The sequence below is a fragment of the Eulemur rufifrons genome, chromosome 19 (assembly GCF_041146395.1).
Source record: "Eulemur rufifrons isolate Redbay chromosome 19, OSU_ERuf_1, whole genome shotgun sequence".
NCBI classification, from domain to species: domain Eukaryota; kingdom Metazoa; phylum Chordata; class Mammalia; order Primates; family Lemuridae; genus Eulemur; species Eulemur rufifrons.
The window spans coordinates 100,558,103-100,574,903 of record NC_091001.1 but is presented as its reverse complement, the minus strand read 5'-3'; the positions used below and the strand labels follow the sequence as shown (position 1 = coordinate 100,574,903).

Here is a 16,801-nt window from a genome sequence, read left to right as displayed (position 1 = left end):
TCTGGTGCAATGATTGGATAAAGATGAAGTGCCAAAACATAGTCCAAAACCAAATATTTATCAAAAAAACCTGATGGCATCTGTTTGGTAATCCAGTGCTGGTATTATCCACTACAGGCTCATGAAACCTGGTCAATCTATTACAGCAGATGTCTACTGCAACCAATTGGATGAAATGATGAGGATGCGTATGATTAAGCGGCCAAGATTGGTCAATAGAGACAGGTCAATCCTCTTGCAAGATAATGCTCGAGCACATGTTGCATAAACAACGCTGTTCAAACTACAGGGGCTGGACTTGGAAACTCTCTGTTATCCACTCTATTCCCCAGACCTTGCACCAAGTGATTACCACTTCTTCCTGGCTTTGGACCACTTCTTGCAAGGAAAAATATTCAATTCTCAATAAGCTGTGGAAAATGCCTTTGGCGATTTCATCACCACTCCCTCTCCAGGCTTCTTCACTGCTGGCATAAACAAGCTACCGTTAAGATGACAAAACTGTGTTGATACTTTGATTAATTGCACCGTTTCTTGTATGAGATATAATAAACTACACTTTTGATTCAAAACTCAACATTTCATATTTAATGACCTATTTATAATATATTCTTCTTCTAACTATAGTACTTTTGGGCCAGGAAGATGTGGTGATAAAATGTATTAGGCAGTAAGTGGAAGGCTTTCTCCGCCCACTAGCCACTTCACTTCACTTGCTACCTGTCACTCTAAACACACCTCACTATTCTCAAGATATGGGACCTTTTAGAGGATGGGGGAAATTTTCTGTATTTGACAACATATCATGATACACAAATATTAAAATGGCTCAATATTTAAATCTAAAAAGTGTTCAGAAATTCTCAGATGAAATGCATTATATAAAATACTAAGTATTAACATGCACAAAAAATGTTCTAATATAAACCCGTTTTCACCCTCTTACAGTTTTCCAAAAAATTAGCCCTTTGTGGTGAAATTTTCCATGCTTGGTTTCAGCCCAAAGGTGATTTTTTCTGAAAAGTTTGAGAAAAACATATTAAGTAGTTTTTGAGTTATGAAAAGATGAAAAAAAGCCCACACAATTTTTCCACTTTGAAAGCAATTTTAGGATTTAAAAAAATATGCATATAACTAAAAATGACTGAAGTTGAAAAGTTGAAACTTTCCATGTGTCTAGTTTTCAGCAAGGTATTCTCCTGGGTATTTCAAAACATAACTTGGGTGTACATATACATAAACAGATAAATATACATATTTAAATAAATGCATAAGTGATTGTAAAAACATCATTTTATCACATTCAGTACAAACTTTTCTCAAAGTAGATTTATTGTTTTCTGAAATGGAGAGTCTTTCACAAATCATAGTTGTTGATTGCCTGATCTCAGTGGTTTTCACACACCAGGGTTTATTAATGGGTCACAAGGAGACAACTGTGAAACTACTATGCCCTGTTTGCAGAATCCTCCAATATCCTTCACGCTCTAATGTCCCCTTCTGCCCCAGCTCAAGCCAAGGATTCTGATTCACTATCTTTTCAATTCAATACATGCCCTTGGCCCATGCCTCAACACCAACTCCCTTTATCTCCTGTGCTCCAGAACACTTGCACATGCTCTCATTTCTCCCGACTCTCCACAAAGCATCCACCTGCTTGCCACCAAAACCCTCCTTGTGTATTTGAAGAACTCAAATATTAAAAAAACAATAATAGAAATCTATAGTTTAGGCTAAATAGGTTTTGATGGTTCGTGAAAATAATTTAACCATCTTTAATCATAACCTTTCTAATTAAGTCACCTAGAAAACAGATAATGAGAAAGTTGGAAAACAGAATACAGAGGCCTAGTTCTCTGCCACTTACTATTAATTGACATATGCATTAGACACATGGCTCCTTGACAGTTCAGTCTCATCTGTAAGATGGGAAAAATTACGTTGTTAAATGACTTTGTTACATGTGAACATGTTTTATAAATTTCAAATGAATATTAGGTATAACTATTGTTAGTAATGACAATAACATCAATTTAAAAAATTGATTCAAGTTTCCAGACTGAAAGTATAAGTCACATATATCCCAACCACTCACCCCCAACCCTATAAGGAGAGAAAAAAACATTTTTGCAAGGATGCAAAGATTAAGGAAAATTCAATTTTCCAAGTTTTCAAGTGTGCAGGCTTAAAAGACAAATAGAAGGAGATTGTTCCAACAAACGTGCCTATTTCTCTTTCATTTTCATCATCTCTGTCTGCATGGGCTATTTCTTTCAGAATATGTTAAATTCTCTTCCACATACAGGAAAAAAAATGTTCCCTTGACCATCTTCTTCCTTAAATTATCTTCTAGTCTTCTCTCCTTCAGTGACCAATTCCTGGCTCACTCCATTTATCACCTAACTTCCTAAAGCCTCCTTCTCCCATTAATTCACTAAAAATTTTCTCTTCAAGGTCATCAATAACCCTCCAATTACTTATACCAAAAGCCTGAAGTCTTCAACCTTTGTTATACTCAACTCTGTTACCTGGGTTAAGTTTACTGCTAAATAACATACAAACCCCAGGCTTATGGTTTAAAACCACAATGATTATTCTTTCTCATGATTCTGTGGGTCAGGAATTCAAACAAGGCTCAGCTGGATGGTTCTTCTGCTCCATAAGGTGTTGGCTGGGTTCAATCCTCTGGCTGCATTCAGTGGTGGATGGGATGGGCTGGGCTAGACTGGAAGGTACCAGAAGGTTTCACTCACATGTATGCTGCCTCATGATCCTCTTATGTGGCCAGCTTGGGCTTCTTTATAGGATGGTGGGGTAGTTGGACTTCTTACATGGCAGCTGGCTTCTGAGAAGGAAGAAATAGAAGCTCCCAGTCCTCTTAAGGTCTGGGCTTGGAAGTACCAGAACATCACTTCCACTGTATCTTATTGGTGAAAGCAAGTCACATGCCCAGCCTAAACTCAAAGGGGAAGGAAAATAGACTTCACCTCATGAGAGAGGAATGGAATGGCCATCTTTAATCCCCCATATAACTTCACCTTTTTTTTAACATTCTCATTTCTCTACTCTTAGCTTCTGTGGTATACTCTAGTCTAGATTAATGGTTTCAAACTTTTTTACTTTGACTCATAGTAAGATATACATTATATTGTAATCTGAAATATCAACACACTCATAAAAAGTAAAACAAAAGCTTTATAATACATATATTTATTACAGCATAAATATTTTCTATTTTACCCTATTTTATTACAGATATTTTTTTAAAGGCTATTTTATTGTTCACAAATATATGCCTCCCTTCTCTGGGGAGGATTATACCTTACAGCCTCATTCAAGGCAGACTTGGTCATGTGACTTGCTCTGTCCAATGAAATGTGAGGAGCGAACAACGTCACATTCAGGAAGAGGTTTTAAAATGCAGTGTGTAGTTCACTATTTCCTTTTTATATTCTGCCACGAGACTAGAATATTCCAGATAGAGGCTACTCCATCAATCTGGATTCTGGAATAAGACTGCATGGAGAAAACTACACAGGGGCAGCCTTACCCTCAAAGGATTGGTATCATCAGCAAGAAACAAATCTTTGTTGTTAAAAGCCACTGCCATTGTGTTACTGTAGCATAGTTGACTCTATCTGGACTGATGCACTGGTTACAATCTACTGAAATGATTTTGGGATACATTAATGGCCTACAGCCAATTGTTCGGAAAATCACTAAACCTTCTGCCTTTCTCTGCTTCCTCCTTTTCATCCTCCTTTATGCCAAATGAAGTCATTCCCCCAATATACATCTATGACCTCTTTCTTTTCTCAACAATCCCCCTGGATAATTTTATCCTGGACATTGTCTTCATTATTTCTACTTGCCTATCACCTGGTTGCTCATTTTTTGCACTACACACTCTCTCCTTTTCTCTGAGAAATTAATTTACCTGATGCATGACTGTTATCATCAGAGATCCTTCGATGGCTTCCTGCTGTCCATAAAATAAGTCCAAACCCCCTAGCCCAGCTTTTTTGTTCCTCCACCTCTATCAGCCTGGGTTCTCATAGCTGACTGCACCCTTCAGGCACACTATGCTGCAATCCAACCAGACCACCCACTGCTCTCTCCAGTGCCCAGTGACAAAACCCAGTTCTCTTTCTTAGTACTGTCCCCACTGCTTAGAATGCATAGCAACCCCCCCACCACCACCACATCAAATCCCCTACTTCTAGTTACTACTCATCCTTCAGTAATACGCTGTTTTTGAAGAAATGTTTTGTTCAAAAAAGCTCCTCCATGAAGCTTTTCCTGAGCTTCCTAGCTGGTAGACACCTCTCTCAAAACATTCAGAGTCTTACTTACAGTAATACTTCATTTTGTCTTCCATTTCTTATCACTTAATCTAGGGACAGGACTCTGACATTTACTATGACAAATGAATTATCTCCTATTCTTCTCCCTCCCTCTAGATTATCTCTTAGTGATATCACATGAACGTTTCTTACAAGCATGTGCAACTTTGACTGTAGACATGAAGGTTCAGCAGAATAGTGTAAGTGAACCACAAACAGTCTCAACAATCTCACTGTTGGCAGAATATTTGAATATATTTTTTCCCTAGTATAGATGAGGTGTACTCCTGAATCAACACATACAAGATCTACTATGCTATTCTAAGTCTTCTAGTAAAGTTTTTTAAGCTTCTCAGCTATAGTTATAAATTATTTTAAGTCTCTCAAATTTTGAGTATTTAAAACACCCAAAACATCCTTTTTGAGGATACCAAAGAAACAAAAGAAAAAAAAAAAGCTGTCAGTGATAATGATACCCACGCATTTAATTTTGTCAATTTTACTCTTGTATCTTTATTTAGGACCTCTTCATTCTTACTAAGAAAAATTACACCATGGTTATCTGTTTTCTCTACCCATAGCAAACTAGTAGCAATAAACTACAAGAAGAGAAGAGAAATGGTACCTAAACACTGAGAGAAGAGATAGAAAAACTATAAAATAGACACATAAGAGAAATTTTTTAAAAAAAGAACAAGCACTATCACCTAAGAAATTTCAGGACATATGCAAAATCCCTCTGACTATTACATTTTATTCTAGCACATATCAAAACGATAGTGCTATTATCATTGCCCTTGAATCACTAAGAACAGATTCCTCTATTAGTCAGTATGCATTGCTGAAAAAGTGAGATAATAATATTTTAGACAGATTTTTATCCAATTGGACAAAATACTCTGGCGCTTGAAGGAGTGAGTTTAAGTAATCTGGAAATTTCATTTAGAGAGAAGATATTATTACCAACCAGACAGACAAAGGAAGCTCTATGTTGTTGTGCATTTTCCCCAAGAAAGGCCAAATAATATAAAAAAAAAGTTATGAAGATCTGATATCCTTGGAAGGAAAGGATGTGTTATCATTGAATGTTATATAAATCCTTAGAGGAAAATAAAAGTTAAAATACTGGAAAGGTCACCCCACAACTCAGTGCAGACCCCCGGTTAGAATCAAGGGCTTTCAACTGCCAATCTTGAACTTCATGCAAACAATTTATTGGCAAAATCAGACAGTACGTTTTTAACACAGAGAGGATGAATGATGAGAGAAACAAGATTCTAGTAGTAGAGACTACAGCTTTTTTGTTTCCATGTCATTTGCCCCCCACCTCAGGTTGCTAGAGCATTCATGGGTCTCCTACTTCTGGAGCTGCGAGTCCCACGCATTTAGTAGTTGGGTACACTGCAGGGGAACATGGTAGTATCTGTAGGCTTTGCTATTATCCAAAGATTGAAACAGCCACCAGACATCTTCTTAGATTCTCCTTATATCCACAGCTAATATAAGCGTATCCCACCCCAGGATTCAGACAGAGCCAAGGCTGAATGCTCGCAAAGTAACTTTGTCTCACTTTCCACCTACAAAATGAAAGATGGGGCTAGATTGTCTTTAAAGCCTATCTCAGTTGTAAGATCCATGAGTCTAAAAACAATTATGTTTATTATTGTAAGTCCATGACAGCTACTATTTAACAGTCTTCCAATTACATATTTTCTCAAGCTTCTTTTTAAATTCCCTATACTGGACATTACTGTCAAAATATCTGAAGAATTTCTATGATTTTATGGATCAAACTTGTTTAAAGAAATAAAAAGGTTTAAATACCAGCTTTAAAAAGAAGCAATTATTTTTTTCATTATATTAAAATATATGTCAGAGAACATATCTGACATATACAATAAGTCTCTTAAAATGATTTGAGACCAAAGGAATAATTAGTTACAAAAATATTACAAAGAACCAAACCAAAATAAAACCAAATAAACCAGCTACTAAACTACATGTAAGACCTCAAAATGTTATGGGAGTGAAATATTCTGGTAAAAATAAGACAAGAGATGGAAACATAAGTTTCTTATTATCACACTTCATATGTTATAAAACATAACAGCTAACTTATTTTTGGCAAAACGATTAAGGATTGTAACACTCTGGCATACGCAAACTTACTTGATTGTCAAATGCATCTTAAATGAAGCATGTCATGCTAACTTCAGGCATGCAAGCACTGTGTTGTCTTAGAGTAGCCCAGAGACACTGATATTTCAACACTTTGGCAGGGATCACACCACCAATATTAACTGGCCCAGGTGTTTAAAGGGGTCGGGGGGAGGGAATTTCAGCAATGTACTTAATTGAAACCAGATAAAGCTTCTGAATAATAATAAAAAAAATCATACAGATGTTCATTGCTCCCCTCCTCCCAAAAAAGAGGCAACCTTTTGGACAATTTATTGCACAGCTTATTTTCTAGAACACACCCTTTTTAAGAAGATAAAACACAGTTTCATATGGCTCTCTTGAAAACCCTATAATCACAGTTTGAGTTATGTCTCTGCAAATAAATTAGGTTAAGCTCACGTTTAATCTTTTTTCCCCTTTTCACCACTATTCCTGCAAAAGCAAAGACACCTGAAAGCAGAACAATAATTAGAAAGTTATGAAGCTGAAGAAGCTATAAGATATAATAACCTTAAGATGCATTGTATTTCCTTCCCAACATTGTGAATGCAAGCTCAAAAAAGAAGGACTCAAAATAAATGTGTTGAACAACTATTTTCAAATACACAAAAGATAAACCATGCATCACATGCCAAATAGGTCTGCAGCAAACAAACAAAAACCAAAAGAACCGATCATTTGTGATTAAGTTAATAGACTGTGAAGAATTCAGAAATGAGTATTTTCTTCCCTATGTTTATAGACTAGTAATGCTATTATTATTTCAAATGTGCAAGTATCCTTTTTAATGTTTTGAAAGCTTTTCAGGTACCTAGAACAACTAATATATTTCATATCAGTTTCCTACATTTTATTTGACAGGACCAAGTCGTTGCCTATACCAGAAAGTATATTCAGCATCTGAATTTTTATTTATCTCCACACCACACAAATGAATTCTTAACTCTGGAGTGGGGGGGTAGGGAGCTTCTTATATGGCTCCCAGTGACCTCCTAGTATTCATGCCCTTGTGTAATTCCCTCTCCTTGAGTGTAGGCTGGATCTAGTGACTTGATTCTAACAAAAAGAATATGGGAAAAGTGATGGGATGTCACTTCTGTAATTAGGTTACAGCCTGTGATTTTCATCTTGCCAGCAGATTCTCTCTCTAGCTCTTCTCCCAGGCTTGCTCTGACGAAGGGAGCTAGAAAGGACACGCTGAGGAGGGTAGCCTCCTGCCATTAATGAACTAAGTCCCTCAGTCCAACAACTCTCAAGGAACTAAATCTGCCAACAACCATATGAGTGAGCTTGGAAGCAGATCCATCTCAAATTCAAGTCTTCAGATGAGACTACAGCCCTAGAAGACACCTAGACAACAATCTTGTGAGAGATCCTTAAGCAAAGAATCCACCTAAGCTGTGGCCAGATTTCTGATCAGAAACTGTGAATAAATAAGGTATATCATTTTACATTGCTAAGTTTTGGGATAATTTGATACACAGCAGTAGATAACTAATACAGTAGTTAACCTAATGACCGAGCCAATGATTCTAGTGTCATTTCCATAATAATAATAATAGCTAATACTTACATGGAACTTTTAAGTTCCAGGTGCCATTCTTAATACTTTATATAATTCCTCACAAAAATGCTTTGAAGAACACACTATTTATACCCATTTTTCAGATGAGGAAACTGAGTAGAGACTCAATAACTTGTCCAAGGTCACACAGACAAAACAATTACAGCAAGTACTGGAACCCAGGCATCCTGGCTCTAGAGCCAGAGCTCACAGCAACTGAGTTCACAGCAGAACCACTAAGAGAAAGGGCTTAACACTGTAAGGATGTAACCACATAACCTAGTATCAGAAGAGATTTCAAAGGCACAAAAGAGATCAGAAGCCATGCAAAATGCTAAAAGCAAAAATAAAGCTTGCTTTCTGATTAAGATGCTTTATCTAAGGAAAAAAACCCAACAGAGTATTAATAGAAGCAATAATACAGTGAATAGAGTACAATCTTCAATTTATTGAATTCACATTTAAAATGAAAAATACATTTTCTTATACTCAATAAGAGAAAATTAAAAGCCTACACTTGGTATTATAAATCATAGCCAAGGAGGCTACAGTTGTATTTTTTCCAAGGGCAATTGTAAGAAGTAAGCATGTAAAGCTGGCGGGAAAAGCGGCAAACACCTAGTGAGCTCTAATACCCCATTAGAGATTTTTTATCACATGGAGTGAGAGAAGTCAAAATCCTAGGACAGAGAGGCCATACTTCCTATCTTGACTTGATTACTCGATTAAACAGCACTCCACGCTCCCACACACCCTGTACTTACACAAGACAGCTGGTATCACACCTACTGGTTAGTCTGTCTCCTCCACTAGACTCCAGGCTCTCTTACCTCAAAGACTGTCTTATTCACTGGGATATCCTGAAAACACAGCACAGTGCCTAACACATGGCAAGGGCTTAATATATGTTTGTTGAATGAAGAAATAAATTATCCTGTGAATCGCAATCATTCAATGGGTCATTTCAATGGGACATGTTAGTGAAAGCCTAAGTTTTTGCTTTGTTTTAAATCCCTTGTAGTTCACTCGCTTTCCTGGGCACTTTTAATAGGTCTTTGTGTCTCTAGTGCTTCATTTAATATCTGGCACACAGTGGCACCCAATAAGTATTTGTGAATAAATGAATAAATGTGTGTCTCAAAAAGGTAGCCAGGCTATAGAACAGGTAAGGATCCAGACTTATGAATTAAAGATTTAGTATTCCATAAAGATAGCTATTTGCCTACGAACAATGGTGATGATGATATAATACATTTCCTTCCTTTTGAAAGTAGGCATGAATATTTGTAAAATACTCTCCCAAAAAAGAAAGATTCTTGTCTAGGTCTTCAATATTCCTTTTTAAAAAAGACAGCAAGTGATATGTAACATAAGAACTCAGGATAACCTAAGATCCAAAGGCATTCATTTAGAAAATTCCTATCTCCTTCAGCATTACTCTTTGGAACATTACGGGAACTGCATGAACGTGCACTCACGCAAGCCCATGGTAATATGGACATAAGGACAAAGGCAGTTTCCAAATATCTCCTTCTCAGTTCTATTTATCAAGTAAACGAGAGACAAAAAGGCAAAGGCAAGCTGAGGAGGATCTGTGCAGGTACATAATCAAGCACCCACAGTCACCCCCTACGGCGTACTTACTGGGAGCTCAGGGTCACGCTTCAACATCTTGAGAGAAAGATAGCAGCCTACTGAATGGCCAATGAGCACAAGCTTCATTTCCTTTGGCACATGAGTTCTCAGGAAAGCTAGTTTGTGTTCTACTTGACCACTCAGTCCATAGATATCCGTAATTTCTTGAGCATTTGGATCTAAAAGCAAAGATATGAGCATATTTTCATTCAGTAAGTGAAAGTAATCACACTGTAAAAATATCTTTAAAAATGAACACAAAAATGATGTAGTAGTTACCATTCTTCAAAAGTCTACAGTGTGCCAGCTATAGTATTAGGCACTCAATTTATATTAATCAATCCTCACACAACAACCTTGGAAAGAAAGTATTATCATCAATACCTTCATTTTATAGGTGAAAATCCCAATGCTCATAGACATGGTTACAGACTAACAGTCACAGACCTATTAAGTGGGAGAGGTGACATTCAAATCCAGGTCTTTTTGTCCTCAAAGCCCAAGAGCTTTCGACTATTCAATGAAGTAATGTTAGCTTAGGCCAGTGGTTCTCAAACTTGAGCATGCACCAGAATTCCCTGGAAGGCTTATTGAAACAGATTGTTGGGTCCCGCCACCAGAGTTTCTGATTCAGTTGGTCTGGGTTGAGGGCTGACAATTTGCATTTCTAAGTTTCCAGGAGATGTTGATGTGCTGATCCCAGGACCACACACTGAGAACCACTGGTTCAGGCTAACTTATATCATTAATAGACAACTAAGAAAGTCCATGACTTTCCAAGTCAATGACTCCTTCATTATTTTAGATAATCTTTGTTTGCTTAAGAACTTGGACTGAAAAATTTAAGTAGAAATGTTATAAACTGTTCCTTTTAACCAGCACAGCCCTGACTTGAAATATCCTCTCTTATTGTTACAAATAAATTGTTTTCTAGATTTTTTAAGATGTAATTAAAACTTTACCGGGTGAATACTCAAGAAAAATGAATGAGCCCTCCTCTGTACTTAAACAATACTTGACTCTTTCATCATAGCACTTTCATCAAACTTGTAAATTGTCTATTTATATGTTTATTACCTCTCTTAGGCTGTTAGTTCCTTGAAGGCAAGGTCCATCTTTTCATCTGTGTCCTCTGTGACTAGTACACAGTAAATATTATTGAGTGAAAACATGAACTGACTAGATGATTTCTAAGGATGCTGCCAGCTCTAATACTGTATAAGCATAGAAAACTTCAACAGGTTTTCCCCGTGAACATACACACAACCTAATAACAGGGTGAAATATTTCAAAACATCACAAGGTAGTCAACTGCTTTCTAAAATTTGAATCACCGGAACACTAAATTTCTTGCTCTCATGACTCCTGAAAGGTATTGATATAAATTATAATCTGTGTGGCTCATTAAAAAGGCACCCCAAATTCATTATGAAGGACTGCTCTTCAGTTTTGTCTGTACATTTTTTCCTTCAGTGCTAATCTCCCCTGGCTAGTCTAAATCCTAATCATTCTTCATACTTGCAGCAAGTGTTATCTCCTCTGAGAAGCCTTTTTGTGATTCATTATGTGGGGAGTAAAGTAGCCTTCCTCTCAGTTTCCACACATCTGTTTATCTCACACTACTACTCCTATTTGCTCCTAGTTTACACTTCATGTCTTGCTTATCTCTGTTCCCCAAAGTCAGACACAGTTATTGTAAAGCTTTTAATTGAGTCAATGAGGCTTACTTCTCATTTCCGAGGTACTAGTATCTCCCAGGTAAGACATGTTCTGCCCTAACCCTTCTTCCCTGGTCAGCCCAGAATTCATTCTCTACTTAAGAAGGAAGTTCCGCATAAAACAGAATGGGGAAGAGATAGAATCTGAAACCTGACTCGAAATTCACATTTTTATTCATTAAATATTACACACAGGTTTGAATAGTTTCTACCCTGCTTCTCAAATCACTCTATCCAAAAGTGATCAAATCATTCCATGATACCAATAATATTTGATTACTGAGTTCTTTTTCAAAATACATAGTGTTTCAAAATGTCCAAGTCTTCCTTTCACTGGTATAGTAGGTGTAGAACAAAAATCAAGGGCATTGGAGATAAGATAAGTCTGGGTCTAAACCCCAGCTCAGCACTCCTCTAACTGTGTGACTTGGGCAAATCCTTTAACCTGGGCTTTAGTTTACTCATATATAAAATAGAAATAGGCTCATAAAAAAAATAATAAAATAAAAAAAAATAAAATAGAAATAATAATGCTAGCCTCTTAGAGCTCTTAAGTGTCCGGTATAAACTGATAAATAAAAGCTATGATTGCTGTCATTTCAATTCTTGTCATTTAAGTCCTCTCCTCAAAATACACCAAGAACATTTACATGGTTAGACCAAAGATAAGGAAAATGAGCTAAATGCAGTAAACATTTTAAAATTTCACTGACACCATTAATAAGGTCCTAAAACATTATGTTTCAGATAAACTTTAATGAGCATTATAATTCAGAATATTTCAGAAGTAGATCTGACTTTACCTCTGGGAACTGCCTAGTAGATTTCCAAGATACACACATTATGTGTTAGTATTTACTAAAGTAATGAGATTAATGGAAAAAGTACTTTCTATAAATAAACAATGATAGAAATTTTAAATGTGCTTTATCATTTTTTAATTTTACTAGCACATAAAATACTAGACATTATTTTGCTAGCAAAAACGAAAGGTTAAGAGACTATATGCTTGACTATGTATTTTCACTCCTATTATTTTAATATACTCTGAAAAAAGGCTAGTAATTATCAACTTACTCTCCATAAAATGTAGTAAAAATTACATTCAATTGTATCAAAATCAGGAGAATGATAATATGGAAATCATTTATACCATTCTTCTTATAGGGAAAATGTACTCCAAGTTACAATCAACTAAGCACATTTGGAAGGCAATCTGTTTTGAAACTGAGAACTGTCTGAATTGACAGATAATCCAATTCACCATATCATTACCAATAAATGGTCCTAAATATGATACTGACAATTCCCTCTGAGAACCTGAGCCTATTTCTTAGATTCATCTCTATTGGATTCACTTCACAGCTCATCTCTCAATTCTAGAGTTTATTGCAAAAGGTATATAGAACCTGTTCTGAAGTAGTTCATAGAGAAATTAAATAATACTAGTACTTCACATTTACTTTTCATCTAATTGTTCAAATTCAATGCTCCACTTATTAAAATTGTTGTCAATTTTAAATCAAGATATTATGCATCCCTTATAGCCTCACGACATGGGTAAATCTGATAACTATTATTTTCTTTCATTTTATATGAACTAAATTGACTACTCTGACAGAAAATAGTAACTAACTGGGCCTTGGTAATACTGAAAATACAGATAAAAATATAATATATATTATATTTTATATTATATTATATTATATATAACTCTTGCTTTCAAGAAGGCCACAGTCTAGTAAGAGGAAATAGACATGGATAAAAACACAATTATAAAATGCTAAAGTATCTCAAGCATTTTGCTTGAGAAAAGAACAAAGTTTTATTGGATCACAACAGAAAGATAATGCCCCTTTGGATTTATAAAAAGTACTTTACTTTTCTCCAAACTACCCAAGATAAATAACTAGAAGATATTCTTTACTACATGCACATTACTATAAATGTATACATTTAACTACGTATTTGAATCCATGCATACCAGTCTAAATTTAACCATATATTTAACTATTATTCCCATATATGTGTATCTAGCTACACATTGAATATAAATGCATAAGTTTAACTATTTTCACCAAACTATAATCACAAGTCAGTCTACAGAATGGACAAGATTGGAGATTGGCACTATATGAGCCTCTGAGTCTGCAGACAGTAACTCTTGACATCTCACACCAGAACTGCTCAACTACTAAACTCTTTCATCCTGGGCTTCATCATTACTCCAAAGCTGTATCTTAATAATAATTTTAACTAAACAACTTGCATGTGAAAATTAAAAGGCTAGAAACAATATTTCATAAAGAATGCTTTGAGCAAGATGAAAATATAGTTCACTCCTTAAATTTAAAACACACAAAACAGAATCATATGTTGTTCATCATACATACACATAACAAAAACCATAAAAAGAGACATGAAGTAAATTCATGATAGTAGCACTGGAAATGGGATACAAAGAAGACAAAAACTTTCCTGTACTGTCTCATTTCATTTATTCTTTTAACAAAAAATATCGAAATAATTATGGCAGTGTTAACAGTCAATTGTGAGTAATAGAATCTTGGACTATTACATAACTGTACTTTTCTAAGTTTTTAAAAATTTCTCAAAATAGATTAAAAAACATAGGAATGCTTTTATATGCTGTTCCTAGATATCTTACATCTATTTTTATTGGGAAAGCCAGCATTCATTTCTTTATTACTCCATGGAATAGAGAAGCCTCAAAGGACTTTCTAGGTTCATGCTAAACATCAGTGAAGCAGTTGGATGAGAACTGTGGTCCCTAATTCTTTATGCTTAACTCACTGATCCAAAAGGCCTTCCTTTCGCAACTGTCCCCTTAGTTTACTAAGCTGATGTGAAAGTACATTTTCATGGTTTAGGCTTCATCCAGCCCCAGCTTCCTAAGAATTCTGTAAGTTCCCTGTACCTAACAACTGGTGCAACTCTGTTAGCTCTCAAAGTAGGCATCATGCTGAGGGGATGGTTGATAAGCATTCTATTTAATATTGCTATCTTACTATACTTAAAAAAAATTTGGCCATGCATGGTGGCTCACATCTGTAATCCTAGCACTCTGGGAGGCTGAGGCAGGAGGATCGCTTGAGGTCAGGAGTTCGAGAGCAGCCTGAGCAAGAGCGAGACCCTGTCTCTACCAAAACTAGAAAAATTACATGTGGCTATCCAATTTTCACAGCACCATTTATTGAATAGGGATTCTTTTCCCCAGTGTATATTGTTGTCTGCTTTGTTAAAGATTCAAAAAAACCAAAACCAAAAACTTAGGCAGGCATGGTGGAGGGCACCTGTAGTCAGTCCTACCTACTTGGGAAGCTGAGGCAGAAGGATCTCTTGAGCCCAGAAATTTCAGGTTGCAGTGAGCTATGATGACGCCACTGCACTCTACCTAGGACAACAGAGCAAGACTTTGGAAAAAAAAAACCTTTGTAAACCCTAAGCATATGTATTATAAAATAATTTTTAATTATTATTCTCCAAACAGATGGTGAAAACCAGGGTCATCAAATTATGCTTTCCACTTGACTAAAACCAATGATATGCTAAGGACTTCAACAGGAGAATATGGGAACAGGAGAGAGATTCAGCATGGAGAATATGTTATACATTTAGCAAACAATAAAAGCAAAAGGCATAAAAAGTGTAAGGCATTATTTTGGAAACAGCCTTAAGTTCTATGGCTACTTGTGGTTATAGGAAGAAGTAGCAATAAGGTTAGAAAGAAAGGTTGAGTCTAGATGAAGTAGGACACTGAACGACACACTGGACTCTGTTCTGTGATCAGTGAGAAGATACCTACTGATTGCAAAGAGAGGGGCAGCACAATCTGGTCTGTTATAGCCCAAGAACTTCAATGCTAAGGCCTCTGTCTGCCCTGGGACTTGCTTAATTCCTAACTTCTCTCTTGCTCTGTCCTTTGGTTTTCTGCTTCTTCCAACCTAGAGACTTAGCTGCTCTCATTTCTAGGGACTGTGAGCCCTAAGATTTGATTGCCTGATTATCCCTGACTTGAGCTCATCTAGTCATCCCATCTTACCCCCATGTTCCTCTGCCATTCCCAGTCCTGACAAAAGAGAAAGTTCCATTGGTTTCTTTCTCTTTGGGGGACTGCAGTGCAAGTAGTTTATTATTTCTTTTAACAAGCATCATTCAAACTCATAATTTAGTTGAAAGATTGTATAACTTTTTTAGGTAATGTTTTTATCTGCTAAAACTAAACCAGCATGATTTGTAGCTTTTATTTTATACTTTTTGTATAAATGACTTGAAATAGTATTTCTCATCAAGTAAGCTGACTCTATAGTAAATCAAAGCCAGTTTACACTTCTAATTCCTTAAATTTTCTTTTCGCATGTTTTTTTTTCTTGAATCATCCCCTCTGATATTGTTGAACATCTGTTCTCCCAATTATATTCAATTTATAATTGTGATAATGTACAATTACAATATTATTTCCAACTGTTCATAATTTTAATGTGCTAATACAAAGCAAAACATACTTTCAACATTTGATGTGTGGTTATAGCTTATGCTTTTTTTCTCAATGATTACATATTTTTTCACACCATATTTTGCATGTCAGAAAACCAGTACCTTAGGATAATAATCTTGGTTGGCAAATAATAGATCTGTCCTGTCTATCCAAAGCAATCTATTATAGCATACATTTGCAAACATAACCTCCAATATGTAAAACAGATGAAAGTAGAACTGTTCTGGTTGAATGAGGGGCTAGTAAAGCCCAGAGCCCCACTTAGCCTTCATAGAACTTTTGGGCTACTCAGAACACAGATAGAAAGTCACTAACTTACAAGGTGAAGACTGGCATGTCTCTTTGATACCCCTGAAGCACCACACATAATAACCTACTAAGATGTCAATAAATTCTTGATGATGACAAGTTGCCCTTACACCCCCTCCAGAAACCACAGCTTGCTTTGGCCTTGTGGTGACCCTTTGGGCCAGTGCCTCTAGATGGCACTGTTTTCATTAGATAGCAAAGAACCCAGGCTCTAATTACTAAGTTATTAACTCAATAGTATACAGGCAGCCCAAACAGCAATAAGCATACTCAAAGTAAAGTTATACATAATAAGGTGTTAATGTAAAACAAGAATTAAAGACATTTCCTAGAAAGTCAGACACATAATAGATACTTTCTACTGGTTTTCCTCATCAGCATTTATGGATGAAGATCTAGGGCAGTGGTTCCAAAAATGTGGTCCCAGGACATCTATGTTTTAATAAATCCTCCAGGTGATTCTGATACATGCCAAAGTTTGAGAACCCCTGACCTAGGGTGATCCTTCGAGACCATTTTCAACCTTCAAAGT

The 16,801-nt window shown here is 36.0% G+C and overlaps 1 protein-coding gene across 2 annotated transcripts in view; it reads right to left on the bottom strand.

Annotated features, from left to right (window-relative positions):
* LDAH (lipid droplet associated hydrolase) overlaps window positions 1-16,801 on the bottom strand; it is a 107,596-nt gene that overhangs the window by 68,845 nt on the left and 21,950 nt on the right. For both annotated transcript variants that reach the window (XM_069494343.1, XM_069494344.1), the window contains exon 4: window positions 9,733-9,902. In XM_069494343.1, the coding sequence (XP_069350444.1) occupies window positions 9,733-9,902 (170 nt within the window). The remainder of the gene's footprint in view (window positions 1-9,732; window positions 9,903-16,801) is intronic.